Genomic DNA, 27,926 nt, shown 5'->3' on the forward strand with positions numbered 1-27,926 from the left:
GGGAGTGAACCCAAGATTTGTGCAAGCGAAGACGCTTAGGATCTGGAAGGTGAAGATGCTGGCAAGGGCATTCTTGTGGCAAGAAGCAACTTCCTGTGAGAGTGCTTCCTTGCTGATCTCTTCACAATGCAGGGCTGATTGCAGGAATATTCTTACTTAAGCTGCTTGATGTTGGGTGGGTGTTTGGCACCACAGTTACGATAACACTTGGAAAGCCTGCATCCCATCTGAGAGTGCCTGGGTTCTTTTTTTTTTTTTTTTGACAGGCAGAGTGGACAGTGAGAGAGAGAGACAGAGAGAAAGGTCTTCCTTTTGCCATTGGTTCACCCTCCAATGGCCACCGCGGCCGGCACACCATGCTGATCCAATGGCAGGAGCCAGGTACTTATCCTGGTCTCCCATGGGGTGCAGGGCCCAAGTACTTGAGCCATCCTCCACTGCACTCCTGGGCCACAGCAGAGAGCTGGCCTGGAAGAGGGGCAACTGGGACAGAATCCGGCGCCCCGACCGGGACTAGAACCCAGTGTGCCGCACCGCAAGATGGAGGATTAGCCTAGTGAGCCACGGCGCCGGCCCAGTGCCTGGGTTCTAGTCCCAGCTCCGCTTCATATCCAGCTTCTTACCAGTGCATAACCTGGGAAGCAGCAGGTAGTCTCTGCCACCCATGTGGGAGATCTGGATTGGGTTCTGGGTTCCTGACTTCAGCTAGGCCCAAGAATTTGAGGAGTGAACCACTGGATGGGAGATCTCTCTGTGCCTATCTCTCTGTGTGCCTCTTTGTCTCTTGGTGTATCTGCCTTTAAAATAACAAAAAAAAATAATTAAGCAAATGCTTATATTAAAATGCTTGACCTTACCATGCCTCTCTTGCCTTGTCTCACGTTTACCTTCGATCTTCATCTGAGAGCCAGTAGTGCTAACGTTCTTTTAGCTCCTGTGATGCACCGGGTCTCAGTGCAGGTGTTTCTATGTGCTACTCCTGACTCCTGGAATGTTCTTTCCTCCCCTGGGTCGCTTGCCTAAGTGCCTCTTAATATTTCTCCTGACCTCAGCTCAATGATTATTCTACCAGGAAATATAACCTCGTGGCACCGTGGACTTCTATTGCATAGTGCTTGGCACAGTTGTGGTTTGATGTTTATGTGACTTTTCTCTGATGAACAACTGTACTCCATACTAGAATGCTAACTGCTGCATGCTTACATTTTTCTTCAACCCCTAGCACAGTATCAGGCTCATGTGAGATATTTAAAATATCTATTGACTGCATGAATAGGAGTAATGAGGAGATGTTGGTCAAAAGATACAAAATTTTAGTTACACAAGAGGAGTAAATTCAGGGGATCTATCATACAACGTGGTGATTATAAATATGGGCAATGGATTGTACACATGAAAATTGCTGACAGTAGACTTTTTTAGAAAAAAATTTCCTGATTATTTTATCAGCTTTTTAAAAAATTATTTGAAAGATACAGAAAGGGGGAGGGGGAGGGAGGGAGGGAGGAGAAGAGAGTGTCAGAGAGGAAAGAGATACACCTTCTATCTGCTAGTTTACTCACCAGATGTCTCAATAGCCAGAGGTGGGCCAGGATGTAGCCAGGGGCCAATATCTTAATCTGGGTCTCTCATATGGTAGGTAGGATCCAACCACTTGAGCCACCACCTGATGCTTTCCAGGGTGTGTTTTGCAAGAAGCTGGAATTGGAAATGGAGTCAGAATTTGAACTGAAGTACTCTGATCTGGGGTGTGGGCATCCCAAGCAACATTTTAACCATCATGCCACAAAGGCTCACACCAATCTTAAATGTTCTTACCACAAAAAGAGTTCTGGGAGGCCAGCACTGTGGCATAGTGTGTGAAGTCATCCCCTGTGGGGCCAGTATCCCATACAGACACTGATTTGAATCCTGGCTGCTCCACTTCTAATCCAGCTCCCTGCTAATGTGCCTGGGAAAGCAGCAGCAGATGACCCAAGTGCTTGGACACCTGTACCCATGTAGGAGACCCAGAAGAATCTTATGGCTTCAGATCAGCCCAGCTCTGGCCATTGTTGCCATGTAGGGGAATGAACCAGCAGATGGAAGATCTTTCTGTGCATCTCTCCCCCCTCCCTCCCTCCCTCCCTCCCTCCCTCCCTCCCTCTCTCTCTCTCTCTCTCCCCCTGTGTAACTCTGCCTTTCAAACAAATCTTCAAAAAAAAAAAGAGTATTTGGGGTCCAATGCTATGGTGTGGTAAGTGGGGCGACTGCCTGCGGTGCCAGCATCCCATGTGGGTGCTGGTTCGTGTCCTGGCTGCTCCACTTCCGATCCAGCTCTCTGCTGTGGCCTGGAAAAGAAGCGGAGGATGACCCAAGTCCTTGGGCTCCTGTACCCATGTGGGAGACCTGGAGGAAGCTCCTGGCTCCTGGCTTTGGAGCCCAGCTCCAGAAGTTGTGGCCATTTGGGACAGTGAAGCAAAGGATGGAAGATCTCTCTCTCTCTCTGCCTCTCTGTAACTCTGTCTTTCAAATGAATGGGTAAATCTTTAAAAACAAAGAATATTTGGGGTAATATATGCTAATTAGTTTGATTTACTCATCCCACATTGTACATAATTATCAAAACATGCTATACATAATAAACATATATATTATTTTTATTAATAAGATATATATCATTTTTTATTAATAAGATAAATATATTTTAAAAGAAAAGATAACTGAGAAAGAATATCAAATATTACTCAAATTGGCTTTATCCTTCTTAGAATCCCAGAATTTTAGATAGAGAAAAATCTTGGAAATAATCCAAAAATCAAATTCTGTGCCTCAGTTTTCTTTTAAAAATTAAAGTGCGTCCTTTAATCTCATCATGGTTTGAGCCTCAAAGCCTGGCCTTTAGTCCAGTGTTCTTTCCATTAGACTCTGACTCCAGGGTAGAATCAAAGTTTATAACTATGTATATTAAGCTCATGTGTTGGGCTAGACAAAGCCATGCTGTGATGGGAGGGATTATCTGAGATGTATCTGGTTTTGTGTTGTTTCTCCAGCATTAAGTATGAAGTCTGATGCCTCATAGACTCTAATTGTTATGTATTAAATATATGAAGGAGAGATGGTAGAAAGAAGGAGTCTATTGATAAATCTCACATTAACTTTCTTTGACTAATGTAGCTCAGACTTGGAACTAGGCATTAGAAGTGAGTGTTAATTTTCAGTGTACATATCTGTAGGAAAGTTGAATTATTCTTATGATATACTTGTAAAAATATGTACATAAATTTCAATAAAATTTAATAGAATAAAAATCAAGATACTAGCACCTAGCAGGTAGTTGTTGTTAAATATTAATCTGATTTGTTGCCATTTAATGATTAAAATGATCTTTTATTTCAGAAGAAAATCATGAAGAAATGTATGAAGATATCTACAAAACAAAGAATAGCTACTCAATGATGGAGTGAGTTTCTTTCTTGGTTTTATAGACTTTGGATATTTTTTGTTAGTCTATAAAACCGTGGTTTAAGAAAGACCCTCATTCAGCATCCTTTAGGGAGGATTTACACAAGAATGGTGCTAGGCTACTGAAATTCCTTGTGATATGCAGGATACTTGTGCATATGCACAATCATATGCTGTAAATTTTAAATTAAAATTGCTTTCTCATGTGAGAAAATAACCATTTCCCAGAAGAGAGGACTTTGATGTTGTTTTAGGACAAATGAGGAAAAAAAGAAGTAAGTATCAATACAACTTGCTTGAATTCTGTAGCTGCTTTTCCAGGAACAAATCAGTGGTTATGACTTAGCTGTGTCTTTACAAGTTAGTTGGGCTGTCTCTGGGAATTGGGCTTTAATATCTAGTAATTCCCTCTTTAAAGGGTAATATCTGTTTTAATGTCAAGTATAGTTATTAAAATATGGCACAAAGAGGAAAGGAAAACAGCGAAAATCAAAAGCAAAATATTTAAGGGTTGAAAAGGAAAGAGGGAGTCTGAGCTGGGCACACTGGGTAGGATAATTGAGTACATCGCTCCCTTGCCCTTTCTCTAAAAGAGTATTTGGAAGAATGTTAATCATCATCTGGGAAGTCAATGTAATGACCATGGTTGTATTATTCCGTAAATTAAAATGCAGTGATGTGAATTTCATAAGCCAGGAATTTCTATAATGTATTTCTAATAGTTTGTAAGCTACACATCCCTAAATTATCTTCTCTTCTAAAAGACTTTGTTCCATCAACTGTGCAAAAGTAGAGACTAACCAGGGCAGATGGAAGTTTGTACTGGCAGATAATTACTGGCCTCGTAGTTGACGGCTGTGCACTACTTCATAGCAGAATCCAAAGGAAAACATAGCCATTAGCATTTTCTTACTCTTCCTTGAATGGAATGTGTTTCAGAAATGAGACCAAAGCCCCTCATCCTTTTTAATACAGCAGCTTCTCAGCTATATCATACTCTCAAATGCCATGTGACTCCTATTTTTTGATTCCTCTTAGTTTAGATGGAAAAGAAGCACTTAAAAGACTGCAGCGGTTCTTCCAGAAAGAAAAGGAAAGGTTTAAGATGAAGAAAGCCAAGCCAAAGGAAAACATAAGGTAAAACGTATCTTTTGCTCTCCCTTTCAAAAGAGGAAGGAACTCACTTTGCCAGCCTGGTAGATACACAGGTCAGGATTCTCTATCCAGCTCTCAGAAATAATGAGGAGGGTATCAGAAACCAAAACCCAAGACTTTGGCTATTGCCTGCCTCTTTCTTGAGAATTTTTGAATGAATCACATCCAAAGATACTAATGAGAAAGTGGCACATCCCTTTTGAAAACAAGATGATGAAGAAAAGGATGTAAATAAAGGTTTGAGAAGGAAAGTTTTGAGCCAAGTCCAGAACAGAGATTTTGTCTCCAGCCTTGCATCTTTGCGTATCCATTTTCATCACCAAGCATTGTTACTGATTATTTCCTTGAGTGCTTTCTCGGGCCTACTAGTTCCAATGATTCTGTTTGCCTTCACTTCTATATTAATTCATCTCCCATGAAAGTGATGTGTGGAACGAGGAGGTGAGCCACTCAGCTGAATGGTTCTTGTATCTGAAAGTCTTAGTCTCCTCCCAGAGAACCTAGGCTAACTGCCAGTCAACTCTGCCAGCAGTGGAAAGACACAAGGGTCCTGGATTCTAGATTCTAGTTTCAGCTCTCACATTATTCGGTGTGCGACTGAGGGCAAATCACTTTGCACCCACAGGGTCCTAGTTTCTTCTGCATACAACAGAAGAGGACTGAAAAGTCTCTGGTGACGCTTCTGTGTTTAATATAAGGATATAGGTCAACATTTTGTGAGAGCAGGAGGTGGTAAAATAATTTTCCAAGACAATTACCTATATTGAGATGGAATTATGTTATTCTGCCCTGAAGTTATTTTCAATCACAAAGCTTCAGAATTTTAGGATTTTCAGTCCGACTCTCTGTTACATCTAGATCTACCAGGAGACCCCACAGAACTTGGGGTTTCTAGATTACAGTCCTGACTCTGGAAGAAGAGGTAGTCATTGTACCTTCTGTGGTCAGTGAGACCCTATGCACAAAGGCAGACGCTGGCCTTGGCAGGTTAAACGTTAGATAGAAATGCCAATAGAAAACAATTGGCATGATTACTTGTAGTCCCTGAGATATTCAATCCAGGTGAGAATACTGACATTTTAAAAATGCAAATCTATTTTCCTTTTTCTTAAAACTATTCAGTGACTTCTTATAAATTTCAGAACAAATATCCAATCTCACTCCATGGCAAGTAAATAATTTTATGTCTACTTCATTTCTATTTCTCCAGCTCAATCTCAAAATAAAGTTTGCGCTCACCATCACTGCAGTATACAAACCCGTAGATCTTGGCCTCGGCCGTGGTGTCTCATGCCTCTTGGCTTTCACCGTGACATTTCCTTGGTCTGCAAAGCATCTGCCCTCTTTCAGCTTTCTTTGGTTACCAACATTATAGTTTGCCCTCAAAATTTGATGAAATGCTAGCCCCTCCAGGAGGCCTTTCCTGAACCTCTGTACCCAAACCCAGATTACCTGTTTCTCTTTTATTCCCATGCACTTGCTGTCACATCTGTGCACATCTTGTGATGTGTGTTAATGTTACTGAAAAACCCTTCTTCTTAGAGACAGAGACTACCAGAGTAAAGGGAAATCCATGTAACCTAGTCTCCTCCACTACACAGCTGCTCTGCAAATTCCCCAGTGAGCCAAACCTTGGCTTGTCTATCTCCAGGACAGAGAAATTCAACACCTGCTCAGAAGGACCTTCCATCTTCAGGAAACTAAATTAAGATTTATTTTCCTTAAGTTTGCCCAAATCTATCTCTGTACCTAATTTTTCAATTCACAGCATATAAATAGAGCAAGATAACAGACTTCTTTTCATTCATTAATTATGCTTTTGCCCTGGAGCTGCTTCTGTTGAACACCAATCCTTGTTTACTGTTTCATCTTCAGAAGCAGGTTGCTGCCGTGAAAATGTGACATTGAAGGAGAGTCAAGGCCTTGATCCACTCTCACACACACACTCCAGGAACACTGCCTGCCTATTGGGATAATCACTATTAAACAGCCTGACTTAGGCATAGATAAACTAAGGATGAAACATGCTGGATTTAGCTATGCTATGAATTTTAGGTGGGAATTAGATGTGGTACCCCTCCCCACTCCCTCTAGTCCAGGTATACTGACTTCCTTGTTCTTTATACAGACCAAGCCAAATACAGCCTAAGAGTCTCTGCATTTGCTGTTTCTTTCCCAGGAACACTGTTACTAACTTAGATATTCATGTGACTCAGTCCCCAGTGAGCTTGAATTCTCTGCTCCAAAGTCACCTCATCAATAAACCCTCACCTCCATGACAGTTTGTACCATACATGAGGGTACTTTCAAAAGTTCATGAAAAATAGAATTTCATAATAACTATTTTAATGCAGAATTTTAAATCCCTGCATGCATAGTTCTTCCTTAATACGCATTTTCATAAAACTTGTATTGTTTGTTTATTGTCATCTACCTGAAAGGCAGAGTGACAGAGACAGGGAGATTGACGTTTCATCCAGGCTTACTCCCCACATGCCTGCAAAAGCCAGGTGGAACCGAGGAACCCAGAATACTTTCTGGGTCTCCCACATGGGTGGCAGGGGCCCAGGCACTTGGGCCATCATTTGCTGCCTCCCAGGGTTCATGAACAGGAAGCTGGACTAGAAAGAGTAGCCAGGACTCAAACCAGGCACTCCAGTATGGGATGAGGGTGTTGCAAGCAGTGGCTTAAATCACTGCCCATGATGCCTACCGCATAAAGAACTCCTAATGCATAGACTTAAAATTTTTTGCCAAAATCTTGTTTTTTTTTAACTCCATTTTCCAGGAATTTTTTTTATTGGACAGGTAGAGTTGTAGACAGGGAGAGAGAGAGAGAAAGGTCTTCCATTTGTTGGTTCACTCCCCAAATGGCCGCTACGGCTGGTGCTGTGCCGATCCAAAGCCAGGAGCCAGGTGTTTCTTCCGCATGGAAGAAGGTCTCCCATGTGGGTGCAGGGACCCAAGCACTTGGGCCATCCTCCACTGCCCTCCCTGGCCATAGCAGAGAGCTGGACTGGAAGAGGAGCAACCGGAACTAGAATCCAGCACCCATATGGGATGCCGGTGCTGCAGGCGGAGGATTATCCAAATGAGCTATGCCACCAGCCCCCATTCCAGGAATTTTTTGAAGTCCCTTTGTATTTCCTTAATATATAGCAGAAATCCCCTTGTTTTCTGTCTGCCTCACCCTACTGAAATCCATGAGAATAAGAGATTTGGACTGTTTTGTGTGCTGTTTTAACAGTGCTTGGGACATAATTGATACTCATTCAAAATTTGTTGAATGAATAATTGATCTATCACAAGCAAACATCATTTGAGAAATTGTTGTGGCTCCATTTTCATCCTTAAACTGGAGCTACCACCACCTTGTCCTAAAGAGAATGGAGAAAGGGAACTGGGGTTTAGAAAGCTTTCCCTGAGCCAGAGCCCCTGGAGCAGCCAGGGTTAAATGCTAACCAGGCATTGAGAGCAAGGAGTTCCCAGTACTTACACACAGTACTTACATGCACTGTCTAATCCTTTCTAATTCTGACTTAGAAACTGTTTCCTCCATTTCACAGGGGAGAAAAAGTTAGGCTTGGAAAATGTATTGACTTTCCCAAGGTCACATAGCAGGCAAGTGGCAGCACTGAGGGTCATTGTCAGCTGAGTTGAACGCAGTGACCTTGTGTTTCCTCTATGCCACGTGCCGTATCATGATGCTGGCAGCCTCCAGTCTGGCCCTACAGACAGCATCAACAGGGATTGTTAAGCAGAGTCTCTGTCCCTGGTCCTCTCACTGAGGCCTGCTCATTCAGTCCTCACAGTAAGACAGGCATTGATGTTCATTTTAGAAAGGAAACTGAGGCTCCGTAAACGTTCCCAGATCGCCTCTCAAGAGCTGTACCTCTGCACCTCCCTTTATTGTGTTCTTTTCACAGGCATGCATTAATTTTGATCTCCCTCACTAAGCCTCAGGCTGCTGCAGGGTAGAAACTGTAGGATCATTTTATAAACCCAGCACGCAGGCCTGTCCCATGGTGAGTGCTTCAGAACACGTGTAGGGCTGAATTTCAAGCAAATTCTTAAATCAATGTAAATGCTTAAAATACATGAGGAGTTTTCCAACACATCACACTTCTTTTGTGTGATCTTAGCTGTGAGATTTGAAAAGCATCAATCTATCTAGGCCAAATATCCCCTCCCTCTTAGCAATCTGCCACTTTACATTTCCACCTGGCCTGGAATTCTCCCCGTAAGTCACCCTTTGGCTTAAACGACCTGGAAAGAACACAGTGCCTGTGGAGGGTCTCCATTCACTCATCAGTAGGTTTTTCTCTTTTGCCAAAGTGTACCCACAGTGAGTGGATGTCGTTGACCTTTTGGAAGATTAGCACGCAGGATTCTGTATGTGAACATCAGGACATGTGGGCAGCCTGAAGTTGTACGGTTAGGAAATAGGGTACAGGAAGCCAGTGAGGATAAGTAAGCTCATTTGTAAAAGGTTTGGGATTTGTCATCAGAGCAAAGCTGCAGGAGGTTTGCTCCACCTCTTTGCCTAGAAGCACCTGTGTTAGAACATCACTCCATCACTATGTTATTTGATATGTATCAGCTAATCTTTCTTAACATGGTTGTTTTGCTTGACCTTGTGTGTCTTTTCTTAATCAACAGTGCAATTTCCATTTCGCTGCCTGATTTAGGTAAGTGATACTTATTGTTGACCAAAAGTGATCAGCAATGATATGTTCAAGAGCAGGGAAAAAGTGGTAATCCTTCCTTCATGTTAACATTTACTGACAAGTGGATCCATCAAAAGCAAAGATGATAGTGTACACAGCAGGAGTTCTTACTTAGGTGAAGATGACGAACAGTTCTGAAGTAGCTGCAACATATTAAGCCATTGGGGCAGATGTCTTCCTCTTAAAATCCCAGATAAATGGATTTATCCCTTTATAGGGAGGCCTAGGACCCATACTCATTCATGATATTGACTAGGAATTTGTATCCAAATCTCTCTGACCACAAAACTCATGCATTTTTACACTGTACCTCTTACCATTTTTAAATTTTGATGGCAAGATCACCTTTTTTAAAACATAAGTTGAATATGATCATATTAGAGACTACACACTAATTAACTCAATGATAGGTCATCAGAATATTATTTGCTTTGCCATTAAGATAGTAATGCACAAGTTGGCACAGTGCTTGACACATGGTATGCTTCTAACACATGTTCAGAATGTTGAATTTGTCAGAAAATAGGGCCATGTGGTTTCTTGCTCATTGTTTTTTGTTTGGATTCTGGCCATGTGATTGCTTTGGTTTCATTTTTCTAGACAATGTAAATGTATATTCACAATATGAATTTGTTGAACTAAATAACAAATGTAGATTATATATACAGTTGGTAACATGACAGGTCTCCCAACATATCCTTGGTCTGTGTTTAAAAAGAAATGACTTAGAATAAGAACACATTTTTCAGATTGAGAACTAAGCAAAAAAATCTGACATACTGCCACAAGTGGAAAAATCTATACTTCTGATTTCACATGATAGATGACAGTTAAAATGTAGGCACACTAAAAATAATTGTAAAAAATTACCTTCAGACTATGCATATGAAGTATATATAAAACCTTAATAAATTTTGAATTCAGACTTGGGTCCCATCCCTAAGATATGTCATTGTGTATAGACAAATATTTCAAACTCTAAAAGCATCTGGGATGTAAATACAGGCATTTCAGATAAATGAATACTGAACCTGTACCTTTTCCCAAATTTAAAGATGTTAAATAATGAATAATTATAATTGAATATTAATTAGGAATAATTATTTCAGAAGGTCTCAAATTTTCAAATGAAATGGAATATTCTGTAGAATTCTAAGGAATATGTATATCCTGAAATGAAAATATCTAATTATGATTGTTAACTAAGGTTAAAATAAAAGAGCAGGTGCCAAAAGTTTGAAATAAAAGCTATGGAAGAAAAATCAGCATTAATATTCTACTAAATTGACTTTTCCTCAGGGAATTACGAAAAGTCTTGTTTCTGTTGTGGCAGTATAACATCTTTTGCCAGTTCTAGAAAGATGGGAGTCTATTTTAAAAATGATTCTTCCAGCATCATATTTTTCTGTCACTCTTCATGAAGTTAAATTGATGCGGCCGGCACCGCAGCTCAATAGGCTAATCCTCCACCTAGCGGCGCTGGCACACTGGGTTCTAGTCCCAGTCGGGGCGCTGGATTCTGTCCCGATTGCCTCTCTTCCAGGCCAGCTCTCTGCTGTGGCCAGGGAGTGCAGTGGAGGATGGCCCAAGTGCTTGGGCCCTGCACCCCATGGGAGACCAGGAGAAGCACCTGGCTCCTGCCTTTGGATCAGCACGGTGCGCTGACCGCAGCGCACCAGCCGTGGCGGCCGTTGGAGGGTGAACCAATGGCAAAGGAAGACCTTGCTCTCTGTCTCTCTCTCTCACTATCCACTCTGCCTGTCAAAAAAAAAAAAAAAGAAATTAAATTGATTCAAATAAAAATATGTCTCTGAGATACTAAAATACCTATTTTTAAATTTTTTTCTGTTGAATTTCTTCCCAAGGGTTGAATCTTTTGCTCTTTGATCTTTCTACCTTATCTATATTCTATGATCAGATTTTAATAAGCTTGAGGATGCACCTGGATAATGAAGTACTTATGTATAATTTTGAAAGCCAGATATCATGTGAAACATACCTAATAAAGAATTATTTTGATCCTCTTGACCCTAGAACTTAGACCTCAGGAAGTTATTATCTATGATGACGTGGACGTGAATGCAAAAGAGACAAAGTAAGTCAATACACCCTGCTGGTCATCCCTGCTGACACCTGATCCTGGTGCTTTGTAGAATGTGGCCAGAGAACCATCTCTTCAGACCCCTGGGGAAGGAATGAAAGTGCACTTGAGCCATCACCCCCACTCAGAAGAGAAAATACAGTAATACAGATGGCCCAACAGTGGTAGGCAATTCCAAAGGCCCTGGCACCTGAGACTGTGTTTTTGTTCCCTGTCTTCGAATCTGGAGACTTGAAACTTATTTCAACACATTTATTTAATAAGGACTATTTGGCAGAACCTCTGTTTTCCAGGACTCAATAACTATAATCTATCAGAAAGAAACTATCCTTAAAGTCAATGGCCCCTCTGTAGCTACTTGTTTTCTGTCCTTTTCCTCTCAACCAAACGACTGGAGATAGAGGTCCCCTCTGCTCATCTTTAATTCATCTTTTCTTGCTCACGGCAATTGGGCTTCTGTTCCTAACACATCAGTGAACTTATTTTTGGTGAAGTCATTAAAACTCCTTTGTTAAATCCAAAGAATACTTTTAAGTCCACGTCTTACTTGGCTTCTCAATAAATCTTCAACTTTTGACTGTGCAGTCTTCTGAAAGAAACAATACTAACTTTAAGTTTCCATATTATTATTTCTCACTCGTCATCTTTGCTACTTTTCCTAAATATTGTGTGTCTTGAACAATGCGTGTTTTTCTGTTTTCCGGTAATAGTTTTTATATTTTTGCTTTATTCTTGTTGAATAATATCTTCCATACCCAGGGCTTCAACTATAATCATTATGATGATGATGCCAAAACTTTCTCTTTCAGGAAAACTCCATCTAAAACTCAGAGAATCTATGATAATGTACGACATCAACCCCTCCCCAGGTCTGATCTCTTTCTTCTCATCTCTCTGTTGATGATTATTTCCATGAACTTGGCTTCCCAAATCCAAACTCCAGGCCAGGCATTATCCTTGACTCCTTCTCCTGTGGCCTGTTCTCTTCTCCCCATAGCTCTGTTCCCCTAAGGCTCAAACCTTTCCCACTTCTCTGTCCCTACTTCACAGCCACAATTCAGGCCCTCATGTTCTCCAAAGGGACTTGTGCAACAGCTTCCTGTCTGGCCATGCTCTCTATATTTCAGTCTGTTCTCCAAACTTTCTAAAATGCAAATGTGATCGTGTCATAAAACCCACAACCTACTGACTAATAATCACTATTTTGTGGTTATCCATGGCTCCCAGAATGAAGTCCAAACTGCTTAGGAAGACGTAGCCTTCATTCATCCAGCCTCTGGCAGCCTGGTATCCTCCCCTGGGCTTCCCGTTCACCCACCCTTCCTACCATGTCCCATCCATGTTCCTTGAATCTGCCAAGCTGTCTAGCACTTCTAAACCTTCACATGTGCTGTAGTTTCATCAGTTTATTTGACAAACATTTACTATCTGAGTACATTGTACTAGCTGTTGGGTATAAAACAGTGAACCATAGAGACATAAGTTCTACTCCTTTCTGACTGGAGAGAAAGACCAATGAGTGAAGAAAAAATATGCATGTGTGACTACACACTAGAATTTGATTGCTTGAAACAGGCCATTTTGAGAGTGGATATAGCATATAGGATATGTATGCTGGGCAGGATTGATGTTCATTTGGAGCTGATAGCTCTTCTCTAAGGGGCACAGAATTAAAGAACAGAAGAATGGCACTCCCTGAAACATACTTTGCCATACCTTTTGCCTGGTTAATTAATTATTTTATCCCTCATTATTTAAGACTGAGTTGAGATTTTACTTTCTCCAGGAATCCCTTCTGACCTTATCTATTTGGGTCAGGTACCCCTTTTTTATAAAAGCATTTTTATGATAACTGTGATAGTGTGTTTTCTGGACTGTCTTCTCTAGACCTGGAACTCCCTGAGGTAGGAACTGTGGCTTCCAGATCTGTATCATGTGATCTGATACCAAAACTTAGTTTGTGAAATGAGTCAACAAAGAAGGACTTCCTTTAAGAAGTACAAAATAATGTACAAGCTCAGAGAAAGTAGCCACTGTTATTGCTAGAAGATCAAAAAAGTGTCTGCTCTACAGGCAGCATAGGTAACATTTTGACCCGTAGATACTGGGAGCGAGAGGAGACCTGGGGAGGGATGGAGTAGGGAATGCAGGGAAAACGTGTGCTTTGGAAGTTCTGTTGGATCATAAACCATGTGATCAGAAAACGGTGTTCTAAGTGGGAAATGTGATTTGGAATGTGGTGGAGAAGAGCCCTAGACTATCATGTTAGGATGAAAAATGCATTCACTTTAAAAATGAATTATAAAAAGCAAAAGAAAATACATATAGGTGTAAGTTGTAATACATGGTAAAACAAATTGCCCTGGACCCATCACTCAGGGAACTAGAACACAACCAATAGTTTGGCTTCCTTACCTGATGCTCATGCCCTAGTCTATCTTATTGCCTTTCCTCCAAGGTAATCACCCTCCTAAATGTGATTTCCTTAAATAAAAGATTTACTTACTTATTTGTTTGTATGAAAGGCTGTGTTAGAGAGAGGGCGAGGGTGGGGGCGGGGGTGGGGGCGAGGGCCAGGGCGAGGGCAGAGATTGATCTTCCATCAGCTGGTTCACGCCCCAAATGGCCACAACAGCTGGGGCTGGGACAGGCTAAAGCCAAGAGCTTCATTCTGGTCTCTCATGTGTGTGGCGGGGGACCAAGTACTTATATCATTTTCTGCTGCTTTCCCAGGTACATTAGCAGGGAGCTGGATTGGAAGTAGAGCAGTCAGGACTCAAACTGGTGTTTATATGGGATGCTGGCATTGTAGGCAAAAGCTTCATCTGTTGTACCACAATGCCAGTCCTGATTTCATTTCCTTTTCAAAAAAAAATATTTTATTGGGGCTGCACTATGGCACAGCAGGTTAAGCCATAGCCTGCAGCATGGGCATTCCATATGGGTGCCTATTTGAGTTTCAGCTGCTCCATTTGTGATCCACCTCCATACTAATGTGCCTGGGAAAGCAGCAGAAGATGCCCCAAGTCTTTGGGTCACTGCACCCATGTGGGAGACACAGAAGAACCTCTGGCATCAAGCTTTGGCCTGGCCCAGCTGCAGTCATTGCGGCCACTTGGGGAGTGCCAATGGAAGATCTCTATCTTTACTTCTCTCTCTCTCTGTAACTCTGCCTTTCAGATAAATAAATAATTAAACCTTTTAAAAATATGTTATCAAACACAATGATAAAAATATTATTTCATTTGGTATTTGAATATTATTAAAATGTTATGCTGTACGTGGAATTCTGCATTTTTTACTCAAGTAAAGTTCATCCTTTTGCCATTGTGATATATTCATTTGTACTATTCTATAATATTCCATTGTATGTTTATACAGCAATTCACTTACCCATTGCCTTGTTGCTAACTAGGATAGTTCCCAATTTTTTGTATTTATGATCAATACTGCCACAGATATTAATGTGTCCTGTGAGTGTATGCAAACATTTTTCCAGGAGACATAGGAGAAAGAAATGCAAACTATACAGGGAATATGAACTCATAAGAAAATGCCAGCTTGCTTTCCAAAGTGGTCATATTCATTTACCTCTCATGTATATAAAGATTTCTACTGATCTTCTCACTAACATTTAGAACAGAGAAATTTCTTACATTCTGCCAAATTAGTGGGTATAAAATACTCTCACATTGTGGTGTGAATTTGCATTATCCTCATAACTAACAAAGTTCAACCCCTTTTAACACATGTATTCACCATCTACATCTTTCCTTCTAGAGAAAGTCTGCTCTTATTTTTTGTTTGCTTTTTAATTGGGTTGCTGGTCAATTTCCTATTTACTTGTAGTTTTTGTGTTGTTGTTCATTCTGGATACTACTCTTTCTTAGTTGTATGTACAATAGTCCCCTCTTATCCATAGCTTTACTTTCCATGGTTTCAGTCACCCATAGTCAACCAAGGTCTAAAATTTTTAAATGAAAATTATAGATGTAAATAATTCATTTCAAATGACGTTCTGCCATGATGAAATCCTGAGCTGTCCTGACCTGTGCATGAATCATCACTCTATCTAGCACATCCACGCTGCATATTCTACCCACTCATTACTGACTTGTACCTGTCCTTGTTGTCCAGTGGACTGTTACAGTGTATGTGTTCAACTTATCCCTTTTTCACATGATACTGGCTCTACAGTGCAAGTAGTGGGACGGGCAATTTGGATATGCCAAAGAGAAGCTATAAAGTGCTTCATTTCAGTGAAAAGATGGAACTTCTTCATTCAAAAAGAAAAAAAAAATCATATGCTGAGGTTGATTAAATCTACAGAAAGAACAAATCTACCTGAAAATTGTGAAGAAGGAAAAGGAAATTCATGTTGATTTTGCTGTCATACCTCAAACTGCAAAAAATTATAGCCACAATGCATAAGTGCTCAGAGGGAAAAGGTAGTAAGTATAGGGTTTGGTGCCTTCTGTGTGTCAGGCTTCCAGTGAGGGTCCTGAAATATACCCAGCATGGATAAGGGGGACTATTGTATTGTGAATACCAACTTCCTCTTTGCGGCTTGCCTTGCCTTCCTAGTCTTTGAAGAATAGAACTTTGTTTTACTGTATTTGAATTTGACAACTTACCCTCTGACTGTTTCTCTTTATATGTTTTAAAGAAATTTGTCTCTATCCCAAGATGATGATATAATATTATCTCATATTTTCTTCTAATAATTTTGAAGCTTTGCCTTTTATACTTAATCCTAGATCTATCTGGGGACTGATTTTTATATTGATAGAGAAGTAGAGATTCAGTTAAATTTTCTCCCATATAGATAAATGTCCTTGCCTGATTTATTGACTAGAACCTTACTGTTCCTATTGATCTGCAATGCCATTTTTGTCATGTCAAGTTTTCGTACATCTGAAGGTCTAATTCTAGGCACTCTGTTCTATTCCAGCAGCTGTTTCTGCCTTAACTTCTACCTTATGGTCTAAGAAAGTGGTTCAGACATTACCTCCACATATTCTGAGAAAAGACTCAATTGTCAATTTTTATAAATATTCCATGCATGCTTTAGAAAAATATATTTGTTTGATATAAGGATCCATGTACAGCTTTTAAATTGAGCATATATAAATTTCTTTTCAAATATTCAGTAGCTTTTTGAATTTTTTAGATATTTGCTCCTTTTATACCTGAAATGATTAAAAATCTCACACAAGAATGGTAGATTTATCAGTTTCTGTCAGAAGTTCTATCATTTTTGGACGGTGCTGCGGCTCAATAGGCTAATCCTCCACCTTGCGGCGCCGGCACACCGGGTTCTAGTCCCGGTCGGGGCACCGGATTCTGTCCTGGTTGCCCCTCTTCCAGGCCAGCTCTCTGCTGTGGCCAGGGAGTGTAGTGGAGGATGGCCCAAGTGCTTGGGCCCTGCACCTGCATGGGAGACCAGGAGAAGCACCTGGCTCCTGCCTTCAGATCAGCGCGGTGCGCCGACCGCAGCGCGCCAGCCATGGCGGCCATTGGAGGGTGAACCAATGGCAAAGGAAGACCTTTCTCTGTCTCTCTCTCTCACTGTCCACTCTGCCTGTCAAAAAAAAAAAAAAAAAAGACAAAAAAAAATCTCTCTCTCTCTCTGTAACTCTACCTCTCAAATAAATCTAAAAAAAATAATTCTATCATTTTTGCCTTATATATGCTGAAGTTCTTTTAGTAGTTGCGTATAAACTTAAACATATCTTCTCTAGTGGAAGAATATTTCATTATGCTGTAGCAATTGCTATCTCTAATACTATAACAAAATAAAATAATAATAGTTTTTCTGTGGAGTAGGCACTGTTTCATTCATTTAATTTGTATTCATTCAATGAATGAATGATACTCATGCTATGAGTATTATTACACAAATTTTATAGGAGACAGACTAAAGAACAGAAGTTGTGTTACTTCTCCAAGATTACACAGCTAGGAAGTGGTCTAATCCTTAGGATTCAAACCCAAGTAACTGGACTTCTAGCTCATTCTATTTACTACTATACTTTATCTCTTAGTGATGTTTTTTGCATTCAAATTTGATTTGCCTGATATTAATGTATCTACTGGATCTTTATTTTAGTTAGTATGTCTCCTGTATACATTTTTAAGCCTTCAATTTTTCGTATTGCTGTAATCTCATTCACCATATCTTGTATAGGCAGCATACAAGGTGAACTTGGGTTTTTAAGAACTCTAATCTGATAATCTGTTTTAATGCCTGCCTTGCATTTGACCTGGGCTCAATCTTCTGGAATGTTGGGTTCTGAGCCTAGCATTTTCCTCAGGACACACTTGCACATGGCTAGTGCTCACCCACTAATCACTGTTCTGGTTTTCGTTGACCTGGTACTATTCACTGCATTTGCCTCCACTATAGAAACTGTTAAAACATGCATGAAACTTTATCCAGGAGGCAGTCATTTTGTTTTGGGAAAGTCCTTTCAGAATAGTCTTCTGCCCTACTGCAAAATAAAGCCCAGAGGAACTCTCAGCAAGAGGACAGTGTAATCAGAGCCACAGATCAAGGGGGTAATCTCACCTTCTGTGGAATGCTAGGACTAGAACACACATTAGAACATCGTTAAACCTGCTCAGATGAGAAATGGGGAAAATGTGTTCTATGGTACTGAAGAAAATAAAGGAGAGATGACATTTCACAGGAGAACTTCATCAGGTTTCATTAAACTGTGAAATCCTCTGGTAGGAATCATATTCTCTTCATCTCTGTCACCCAACTCCTAATATGGAGCTTAAGATGTGTTAGGTAGTGGCAGGCGCCGGGGCTCACTAGGCTAATCCTCTGCCTGCGGCGCCAGCACCCTAGGTTCTAGTCCCAGTTGGGGCACCGGATTCTGTCTTGGTTGCTCCTCTTCCAGTCCAGCTCTCTGCTGGGGCCCAGGAAGGCAGTGGAGTATGGCCCAAGTGCTTGGGCCCTGCACCAGCATGGCAAACCAGGAGGAAGCACCTGGCTCCTGGCTTCAGATCAGCGCGGCGTGCTGGCCGTAGTGGCCATTTGGAGGGTGAACCAACGGAAGAAAGACCTTTCTCTCTGTCTCTCTGTCTCTCTCTCTCTCTGTCTAAACTCTGCCTGTCAACAACAACAACAAAAAATGTGTTAAGTATAAACAGAACATTTGATGAGTATTTTGTAAATAAATGGTGCTTGTCAAATCGCTTAGCCCTATAAAAGTCCAACAAGTTTCTTCTTCACGAGCTAGAGTAAAACTTCTAGAGTTTGATATCAGAGAAACCAATTACTAATAGTATTTGGAACATTGATGGAAAGTACCAGAAGCTGGAATGAGAGGAGAAAGATAGTACCTGAGAAAGCGTAGAGTGGCCACTTTGCTTATCATGTCTTGATGGGTATTAGATTGAATAATTGTCTAAACAATTCTCAATTAAATTATTGCTACATAATCCAAACCTCTGCTTTTTGTTTTCTTTTGTTCATTAGACTACATCCTAGAAAGCCAGAAAGGAAAGGAAAATGAGAAAGACCCTGTAACAGTTTCAACTCCTAACAACTTGGTACCCATGAGACCTATGACATGTCATCTGCACTGAATCTTACTTTCTTGTGACATGGCAGTGACAATTCCCATCCTGCCAAAATCACTAAACTTTCTACCTAGATCGATAGAAAGGTTAAAATAGATTGAAAGAGAAGACAAGAGTCGACCATAATATTCATAGGGCTTGCATAGGAGTAAATTGGTATGATCTTGATGAAAGAATAATTTGACAACATGTATCAAATATGCCTGTTTTCTTAGTAATTCTGCTTCAAGCAATTAGCTCTAATGAAAATAATTAAAAGATACAGGAAACAATTATGAAAGTATCAGGATTTTATTAGAAAATGTAGATTTTTAAAACAATATAAATGTCCAAAAATACAGTGATAATCTAAGTTTCTTAATATCACCAATTAAATATATAAAAGTACTTCAAAATGTTCACATAAAATGGAATTAAAAAATAAGTCTATTTAGGCACAAAATAATTTTAAAATCTGTGCTTATGATGGCTTTCAAAAAGTTTATAGATAATGCATGTTGTGAACAGTTGTACAAGCATTTCAAAGATTTTTACACCAAAATAAACTTATGTTGCAATTCCATTTTCCATGAACTTCCCGAAGTACTCTCAAATATATATAGTCAAGAACAGCGCCGTGGCTCACTAGGCTAATCCTCCACCTTGTGGCGCCGGCACACCAGGTTTTAGTCCCGGTTGGGGCACCGGATTCTGTCCCGGTTGGCCCTCTTCCAGGCCAGCTCTCAGCTATGGCAAGGGAGTGCAGTGGAGGATGTCCCAAGTGCTTGGGCCCTGCACCTGCATGGGAGACCAGGAGAAGCTCCTGGCTCCTGGCTTCGGATCAGCGCGATGCGCCGGCCGCAGCGCACGGGCCACAGTGGCCATTGGAGGGTGAACCAACGGCAAAAGGAAGACCTTTGTCTCTCTCTCTCACTGTCCACTCTGCCTGTCAACAATAAAAAAAATTTAAAAAATTAAAAATTAAAAAAATATATATATAGTCAATTGTTTTTAGTGGCATGACATGGAGAAATGTTTACATCATAATGACAATTGAAACTAGCAGAATCCAAAATTGTGTGTATAATATGATCTCAATTCAGTTTGTAATAGCCCTTGGGAAAACATTGAGAAGGAAACCTAGATATTTTTGATAGTTTAGATTATGCTATTTTATGTGTTTTCTACTTTTGCTTCCTCTCTACCTCTTCCAATTTTTTAAATACTTAAGGTATACTGATTTATAGTTGGTGAAGACAATAAACTTTTGTGCAGGTGTTTGCTCTATTTCCTTCCTCCACAGCTGTAGCTCCTTCCAAATAAATTCCTTCCTGAGCGCTTATTATATGCCTAGCATTGTGTTAACTTGTAATGGATACGTGTGTAATACAAGTTTGGTCCCACCTTCTAGAAACTTAAATTGGAAGGAAAAAAATGGTGAACATGAAACGGTTAGAAAGGAAATAATTGCTGAGCTCCTTGTTATAGGCTTCAAAAGCAATAGAAGTTGAGGAAAGAGGTGGGTCAGCGATCCTTAGACAAGTCTTGAAGGTTCTGCAAAAGTCTTCCATAACCTAAATCTTCAATGATTCAAATGTAGATTTTTTAATATTCTATGGGACACTTGTGCCCACAATCTGAAGGCAATAATAATATGATGGCTCTGAAAATGTCAAAATCTCTTCAAACATAATATTCATGAGTTTGCCCAGTGAAGAGCTGGTGAAGCGTTCAGGTATGCAGATAACATAGACATCCAGGTGGCTGACAGAGGAAAGCCCCCTTTTCTCATGTCAATTATGAACACCTCAGTAAAATTGTCATACCAGAGAACATGTTTTCAACCAGCAGGGACAGTGAAAGACCACAGTGTGTGGAGTCAGACACAATGGGATTCAATGCCACTATTCCTTTTTTTTTTTTAAACTTTTATTTAGTAAATATAAATTTCCAAAGTACAGTTTATGGATTACAATGGCTTCCCCCCGATAACTTCCCTCCCACTTGCAACCCTCCCATCCCCCACTCCCTCTCCCATTCCATTCACATCAAGATTCATTGTCGATTATCTTTATATACAGAATATCAATTTAGTATATATTAAGTAAAGATTTCATCAGTTTGCACCCACACAGAACATAAAGTGTTAAATACTGTTTCAGTACTAGTTATAGCATTAATTCACATTGGACAACACATTAAGGATAGAGATCCCACATGAGGAGTAAGTACACAGTGACTCCTGTTGTTGACTTAACAATTTGAGACTCTTGTTTATGGCATCAGTAATCTCCCTAGGCTCTAGTCATGAGTTGCCAAGGCTATGGAAGCCTTTTGAGTTCTCTGACTTCGATCTTATTCAGACAAAGTCATAGTCAAAGTGGAAGTTCTCTTCTCCCTTCAGAGAAAGGTACCTCCTCCTTTGATGGCCCTGTTCTTTCTACTGGGATCTCACTCACAGAGATCTTTCATTTAAATCCTTTTTTTTTCCAGAGTGTCTTGGCTTTCCAAGCCTAAAATTCTCTCATGGGCTCTTCAGCCAGATCTGAGCACCTTAAGGGCTGATTCTGAGGCCAGAGTGCTGTTTAGGACATCTGTCATTCTATGAGTCTGCTGTGTATCCCACTTCCCATGTTGGATCGTACTCTCCCTTTTTGATTCTATCAATTAGTATTAGCAGACACTAGTCTTGTTTGTGTGATCACTTTGACTCTTAGACCTATCAGTGTGATCAACTGTGAGCTGAAATTGATCACTTTGACTAGTGCGATGGCATTGGTACATGCCACGTTGATGGGATTGTATTAGAATCCCCTGGCACTTTTCTAAATCCACCATTTGGGGCAAGTCCGATTGAGCACGTCCCAAATTGGACATCTCTTTCCTCTCTTATTCCCACTCTTGTATTTAACAGGAATCACTTTTCAGTTAAATTTAAACACCTAATTATAATTGTGTGTTAATTACAGAGTTCAACCAATAGTATTAAGTAGAACAACAAAAAAAAAAACTAAAAGGGATAAAGTATTAAATTGTATATCAACAGTCAGGACAAGGGCTGATCAAGTCACTGTTTCTCATAGTGTCCACTTCACTTCAACAGGTTTCCTTTTTGCTGCTTGTTTAGTTGTCACTGATCAGGGAGAACACATGATATTTGTCCTTTTGGGACTGGCTTAATTCATTCAGCATGATGTTTTCCAGAATCCTCCATTTTGTTGCAAATGACTGGATTTCATTGTTTTTTACTGCTATATAGTATTCTATAGAGTACATGTCCCATATTTCTTTATCCAGTCTACTGTGGATAGGCATTTGGGCTGATTCCATGTCTTAGCTATTGTGAATTGAGCTGCAATAAATATTGAGGTGCAGACAGCTCTTTTAATTGCCAATTTAATTTCCTTTGGGTAAATTCCAAGGAGTGGGATGGCTGGGTTGTATGGTAGGGTTATATTCAGGTTTCTGAGGAATCTCCAGACTGACTTCCATAGTAGCTTTACCAGTTTGCATTCCCACCAACAGTGGGTTAGTGTCCCTTTTTCCCCACATCCTCGCCAGCTTCTATTGTTGGTAGATTTCTGAATGTGAGCCATTCTAACCAGGGAGATGTGAAACCTCATTGTGGTTTTGATTTGCATTTCCCTGATTGCTAGTGATCTTGAACATTTTTTCATGTGTCTGTTGGCCATTTGAATTTCCTCTTTTGAAAAATGTCTATTGAGGTCCTTGGCCCATCTCTTAAGTGGGTTGTTTGTTTTGATGTTGTGGAGTTTCTTGATCTCTTTGTAGATTCTGGTTATTAACCCTTTATCTGTAGCATAGTTTGCAAATATATTTTCCCATTCTGTCAGTTGCCTCTTCACTTTCCTGACTGTTTCTTTTGCAGTACAGAAACTTCTCAATTTGATGCAATCAGAAATGTTAATTTTGGCTTTGACTGCCTGTGCTTCCGGGGTCTTTTCCAAGAAGTCTTTGCCTGTGCCTATATCTTGCAGGGTTTCTCTGATGTTCTTTAATAATTTGATGGTGTCTGGTCATAGATTTAGATCTTTAATCCATGTTGAGTTGAATTTGTGTAAGGTGTAAGGTAGGGGTCTTGCTTCATGATTCTGCATGTGGAAATCCAATTTTCCCAGCACCATTTATTGAATAGACTGTCCTTACTCCAGGATTGGTTTTGGATCCTTGATCAAATATAAGTTGGCTATAGATGTTTGGATTGATTTCTGGTGTTTCTATTCTGTTCCATTGGTCTATCCATCTGTTTCTGTACCAGTACCATGCTGTTTTGATAACAGCTGCCCTGTAGTATATCCTGAAATCTGGTATTGTGATGCCTCCAGCTTTGTTTTTGTTGTACAAGATTGCTTTATCTATTCGAGGTCTCCTGTGTCTCCATATGAATTTCAGCATCATTTTTTCCAGATCTGAGAATAAGGTCTTTGGTATCTTGATTGGTATCACATTGAATCTATAAATTGCTTTTGGGAGAAGACATTTTGATGATATTGATTCTTCCAATCCATGAGCATGGAAGATTTTTCCATTTTTGGTATCCTCTTCTATTTCTTTCTTTGAGATTTTGTAATTCTCATTGTAGAGATCTTTAACGTCCTTGGTTAAGTTTATTCCAATGTATTTGATTGTCTTTGTAGCTATTGTGAATGGGATTGATCCTTGAAGTTGTTTCTCAGCCATGTCAGTGCCACTATTTCTGTGACCATAATACATTATCTAGCTCTCTGATCAAACTTTATGAATGATTAAAGAATCATTGCTGTATTTATTGTGAAAACCAAGTGAGTTAGCTTACCTAAAATGTCTAACAAAATATGTCACAAAATGAAATTCCAAAAGTATGAGTCCCTTTTGTAACACCCACTTCCTTCCCTGCATTCTTTTTTACCAGATCCAAGAATGCTACAGTTCAGTTGGCTCAGTCTGTGTCAAGGTATGTTTAGTGTTATTATTCACACGTTAGGGGCAAAGGCATGAAGGCTCAGAAATAAGATGAAGTACACTTTTAAAAATATTATTTAAGTTATTCAAATTTCATGTATCTCATGTATACAGATTTAGGAACATACAGATACTTCCCCCTGCCCCATCCCTACCTCCCACCCAAACTCCAACACTTCTTCCTCCTCCCTCTCACATTCCCACACTTAATTTTTACAAAGATCTATTTTTTTTACTTAATGATCATATAGTTAACCCTACACTAAGTAAAGAGTTAAACAAATAGTATGAAGAAAAAGGAAAAAAAAACCACTGTTATTCAATAGAAGAGACAAAGCTATAAACAATCATTGAATCTCAAAATGTCCATTTCACTCCTAAACATTAAATTTTAGGTACTCTATTAGTTATGGTGGATGAGGGAAAACATATGATATTTGTCTTTTTGGAACTGATTTATTTTACTAATTATAATGGTTTCCACTGGCATCCATTTTGTTGTAAGACAGGATTTCATTTTTTAAAAAAATTTATTTGACAGGTAGAGTTATAGACAGTGAGGAGACAGTCAGAGAGCAATGTCTTCCTTCCATTCGTTCACTCCCCAAATGGCCGCCATGGCTGGCGCTGTGCCAATCTGAAGCCAGGAGCCAGGTGCTTCCTCCTGGTGTTCCATGCTGGTGCAGCGGCCCAAGCACTTGGACCATCCTCCACTGCCTTCCTGGGCCACAGCAGAGAGCTGGACTGGAAGAGGAGCAACCGGGACTAGAACCCGGTGCCCATATGGGATGCTGGTACCACAGGCGGAGGATTAACCAAGTGAGCCATGGAGCCAGCCCCAGGATTTCATTTTTTTTTACAGCTTAGTAGTACTCCATAGTATATATACCATAATTTCTTTATCCAGTCAACAATTGATGGATATCTGGGTTGATTCCATATCTTAGCTATTATGATTTGAGCTGCAGTGAACATGGGGGTATGGATAACTCTTTCAGATGCTGATTTCTTTTAGTTTGGGTAAATTCCTGGGAGTAGGATGGCTGGATCACATGGTAGGTCTATATTCAAATTTCTAAGGTATCTATATACTATCTTCCACAGTGGTTGCACCAGTTTACAATCCCATCAACAGTGGATTAGGCAACCTTTCCCCCAACATCCTCACTAGCATTTGCTGTTTGCTGATTTCTGTATGTGAGCCACTCTAACTGGAGTGAGGTGAATCTCATTGTGGTTTTGATTTACATTTCTCTGATGGCTAGTGATCCTCAGCAGATTTTTCAAGTATCTGTTGGCCATTTGAATTTTCTTTCTTGAAAAATGTCTGTTCAAGTCCTTTGCTGATTTCCTAACTGGATTGTTTTGTTGTGGTTGAATTTCTTGAGTTCTTTATAGATTCTAGATGTTAACCCTGTATCAGTTGTGCAGTTTGCAAACATTTTATCCCATTCTGTCAGCTGCCTCTTCAGTTTGCTGAGTGTTTCTTTTGCAGTGTAGAAGCTTCTCAATTTGATGTGATCCCAGTTGTTGATTTTGACTTTGTTTGCCTGTGCTTCTTGGGTTTTTCCAAGTCTGTGCCTATGCCAATGTCTTACAGAGTTTCCCCAGTGTTCTCTAGGAATTTGATGGTATCAGGTCATAGATTTAGGTCTTTGATTCATTTTGAGTATATTTTTGTGTAAAGTATAAGGTATGGGTCCTGCTTCATACTTCTGGATGTGGAAATCCCATTTTCCTAGCACCATTTGTTGAAGAGACTGTCCTTGTTCAAGGGATTGTTTTTAGCTCCTTTGGCAAAGATAAGTTGCTTGTAGATGTGTGGGTTGATTTCTGAAGTTTCTATTCTATTCCATCAGCCTGCATTTCTGTTTTTGTGCCAGTACCAGGCTGTTTTGATTACAACTGCTCTGTAGCATGTCTTGAAATCAGGTATTGTGATGCCCCCAGCTTTGTTTTTGTTGTGTAAGATCGCTTTAGCTATTTGGGTCTCTTGTGTTTCCATATGAATTTTAGCATCATTTTTTTCTAGATCTGTGAAGAATGTCACTATGTCACTGGTATTTTATTTGGGATTGCATTGTATCTGTAAATTGCTTTTGATAGTATGGACATTTTTATGTTGTTGACTCTTCTAATCCATGAACATGGCAGATTTTTTATTTTTTAATGTGTTCTTCTATTTCTTGCTTTAATGTTTTGTCATTTTCATTGTAGAGATCTTTCTCCCACTTGGTTAAATTTCTTCCAAGGTATTTAATTCTTTTTGGAGCTATATGAATGGGACTAATCTTAAAAGTTCTTTCTCAGTTATGGCATTGTCTGTGTATACAAAGGCTATGGAATTTTCTGTGTTGATTTTGTATCCTGCTACTTTACCAATCTCTCTTATGTGTTCCAATAGTCTCTCAGTGGAGTCTTTTGGTTCCCCTATATATACAATCATGTCATCAGCAAATAGGGATGGTTTGATTCCACCTATCTAATTTGTATCCCTTTGATTTCTTGGTGTTACCTAATGGCTCTAGATAAAACTTCTAGGACTGTACTGAATAGCATTGGTGAGAGTGGCCATCCTTGCCTGGCACCTTATCTTAGGGGAAATGCTTACAGCTTTCCCCCATTCATAGGATGTTGGCTGTGGGTTTCTCAAAAATTGGCATGACTGTGTTGAAGAATGTTCCTTATATACCCAATTTGCTTAAGGTTTTCTTCATGCAAGGATGTTGTATTCTATCAAATGCTTTCTTTACATCTTTTGAGATAACCATATGGTTTTGTTTCTTCAGTTTGTTAATATGATGAATCATATTTATTTATTTGCTTTCGCTGCATCTATTGAGATAACCACATGGTTTTTGTTCTTCAGTTTGTTAATATTCTTTATCTCCTTTATTAATTTGTGAATGTTGAACTATCGCTGCATACTAGGGATAAATCCCATTTGGTCCAGGTTAATGATCTTTCTGATGTGTTGTTGGATTTGATTAGCTAATATTTTATTGAGGATTTTTGCATCTATGTTCATCAGGGATATTGGTCTATAGTTCTCTTTCTCTGTTGTATCTGTTTCCGGTTTACAAATTAAGGTGATGCTGGCATCATAGAAGGAGTTTGGGAAGATTTCCCTCCCTTTCAATTGCTTTGTATAGCTTGAGAAGAATTGGAGTAGTTATTTAGCTGTCTGATAAAATTCAGCAGTGAATCCATCTGGTCCTGGGCTTTTCTTTGTTGGGAGGGTCTTTATTACTGATTCAATCTCTTGGTTATTGGTCTGTTTCAGTTTTCTTTGTCTTCATGACTCAATTTTGGTATATTGTATGTGTCTAGGAATCTATCCATTTCCTCTAGGTTCCCAATTTGTTGCCATACAGCTCTTCATAATAATTCCTGATGATTGTTTTTATTTCTGTGATATCTGTTGTTATATTTCCTTTTTTCATCTCTGATTTTATTGATTTCTGTCTTCTCCCTATTTTTTTGGTTATTAGGGGCAATTGTATGTCAATTTTTATTTTTTCAAATAACCAGCTCTTCATTTCACTGGTCTTTTGTATTTTTTTGTTTCAATTATGTTTATTTCTTCTCTAATTTTTTTCTTTCCTTCTACTAATTTGGATTTGCTTTGTTGTTGTGTTTCTAGGTCCTTCATATATATTGATGCTCATTTATTTGGTGCATTTCCAATTTCTCATGTAGGCACTGATTGGTAGAAACTTCCTTCTTATCACTGCTTTTGCTATACCCCATAAGGTTTTTTTAAGATTTATTTTATTTAAAAGTCAGAGTTACACAGAGAAAGAAGGAGAGGCAGAGAGAGAGAGAGGTCTTCCATCTGATGATTCACTCCCCAAATGGCCACAATGACTGGAGTGAGCTGATCCAAAGCCAGGAGCCTGGAGCTTCTTCCAGGTCTTCCACATAGGTGCAGGGGCCCAAGAACTTAGGCCATCTTCTACTGCTTTCCC

The 27,926-nt window shown here is 39.7% G+C and overlaps 1 protein-coding gene across 6 annotated transcripts in view; it reads left to right on the top strand.

Moving 5' to 3' along the window:
* FYB2 (FYN binding protein 2) overlaps positions 1 to 27,926 on the top strand; it is a 172,758-nt gene that overhangs the window by 122,234 nt on the left and 22,598 nt on the right. For 3 of the 6 annotated variants that reach the window (XM_051856422.3, XM_089337356.1, XM_089337357.1), the window contains exons 12-16: positions 3,379 to 3,442; positions 4,483 to 4,581; positions 9,259 to 9,287; positions 11,361 to 11,421; positions 23,909 to 23,950. In XM_051856422.3, coding sequence (XP_051712382.3) covers positions 3,379 to 3,442; positions 4,483 to 4,581; positions 9,259 to 9,287; positions 11,361 to 11,421; positions 23,909 to 23,950 — 295 coding nt within the window. The remainder of the gene's footprint in view (positions 1 to 3,378; positions 3,443 to 4,482; positions 4,582 to 9,258; positions 9,288 to 11,360; positions 11,422 to 23,908; positions 23,951 to 27,926) is intronic. The other 3 variants (XM_089337354.1, XM_089337355.1, XM_008265195.5) reach the window with 3 other exon arrangements.

The sequence above is a fragment of the Oryctolagus cuniculus genome, chromosome 7, assembly GCF_051225735.1.
Source record: "Oryctolagus cuniculus isolate XC-2025 breed Fujian yellow rabbit chromosome 7, ASM5122573v1, whole genome shotgun sequence".
NCBI lineage: Eukaryota > Metazoa > Chordata > Mammalia > Lagomorpha > Leporidae > Oryctolagus > Oryctolagus cuniculus.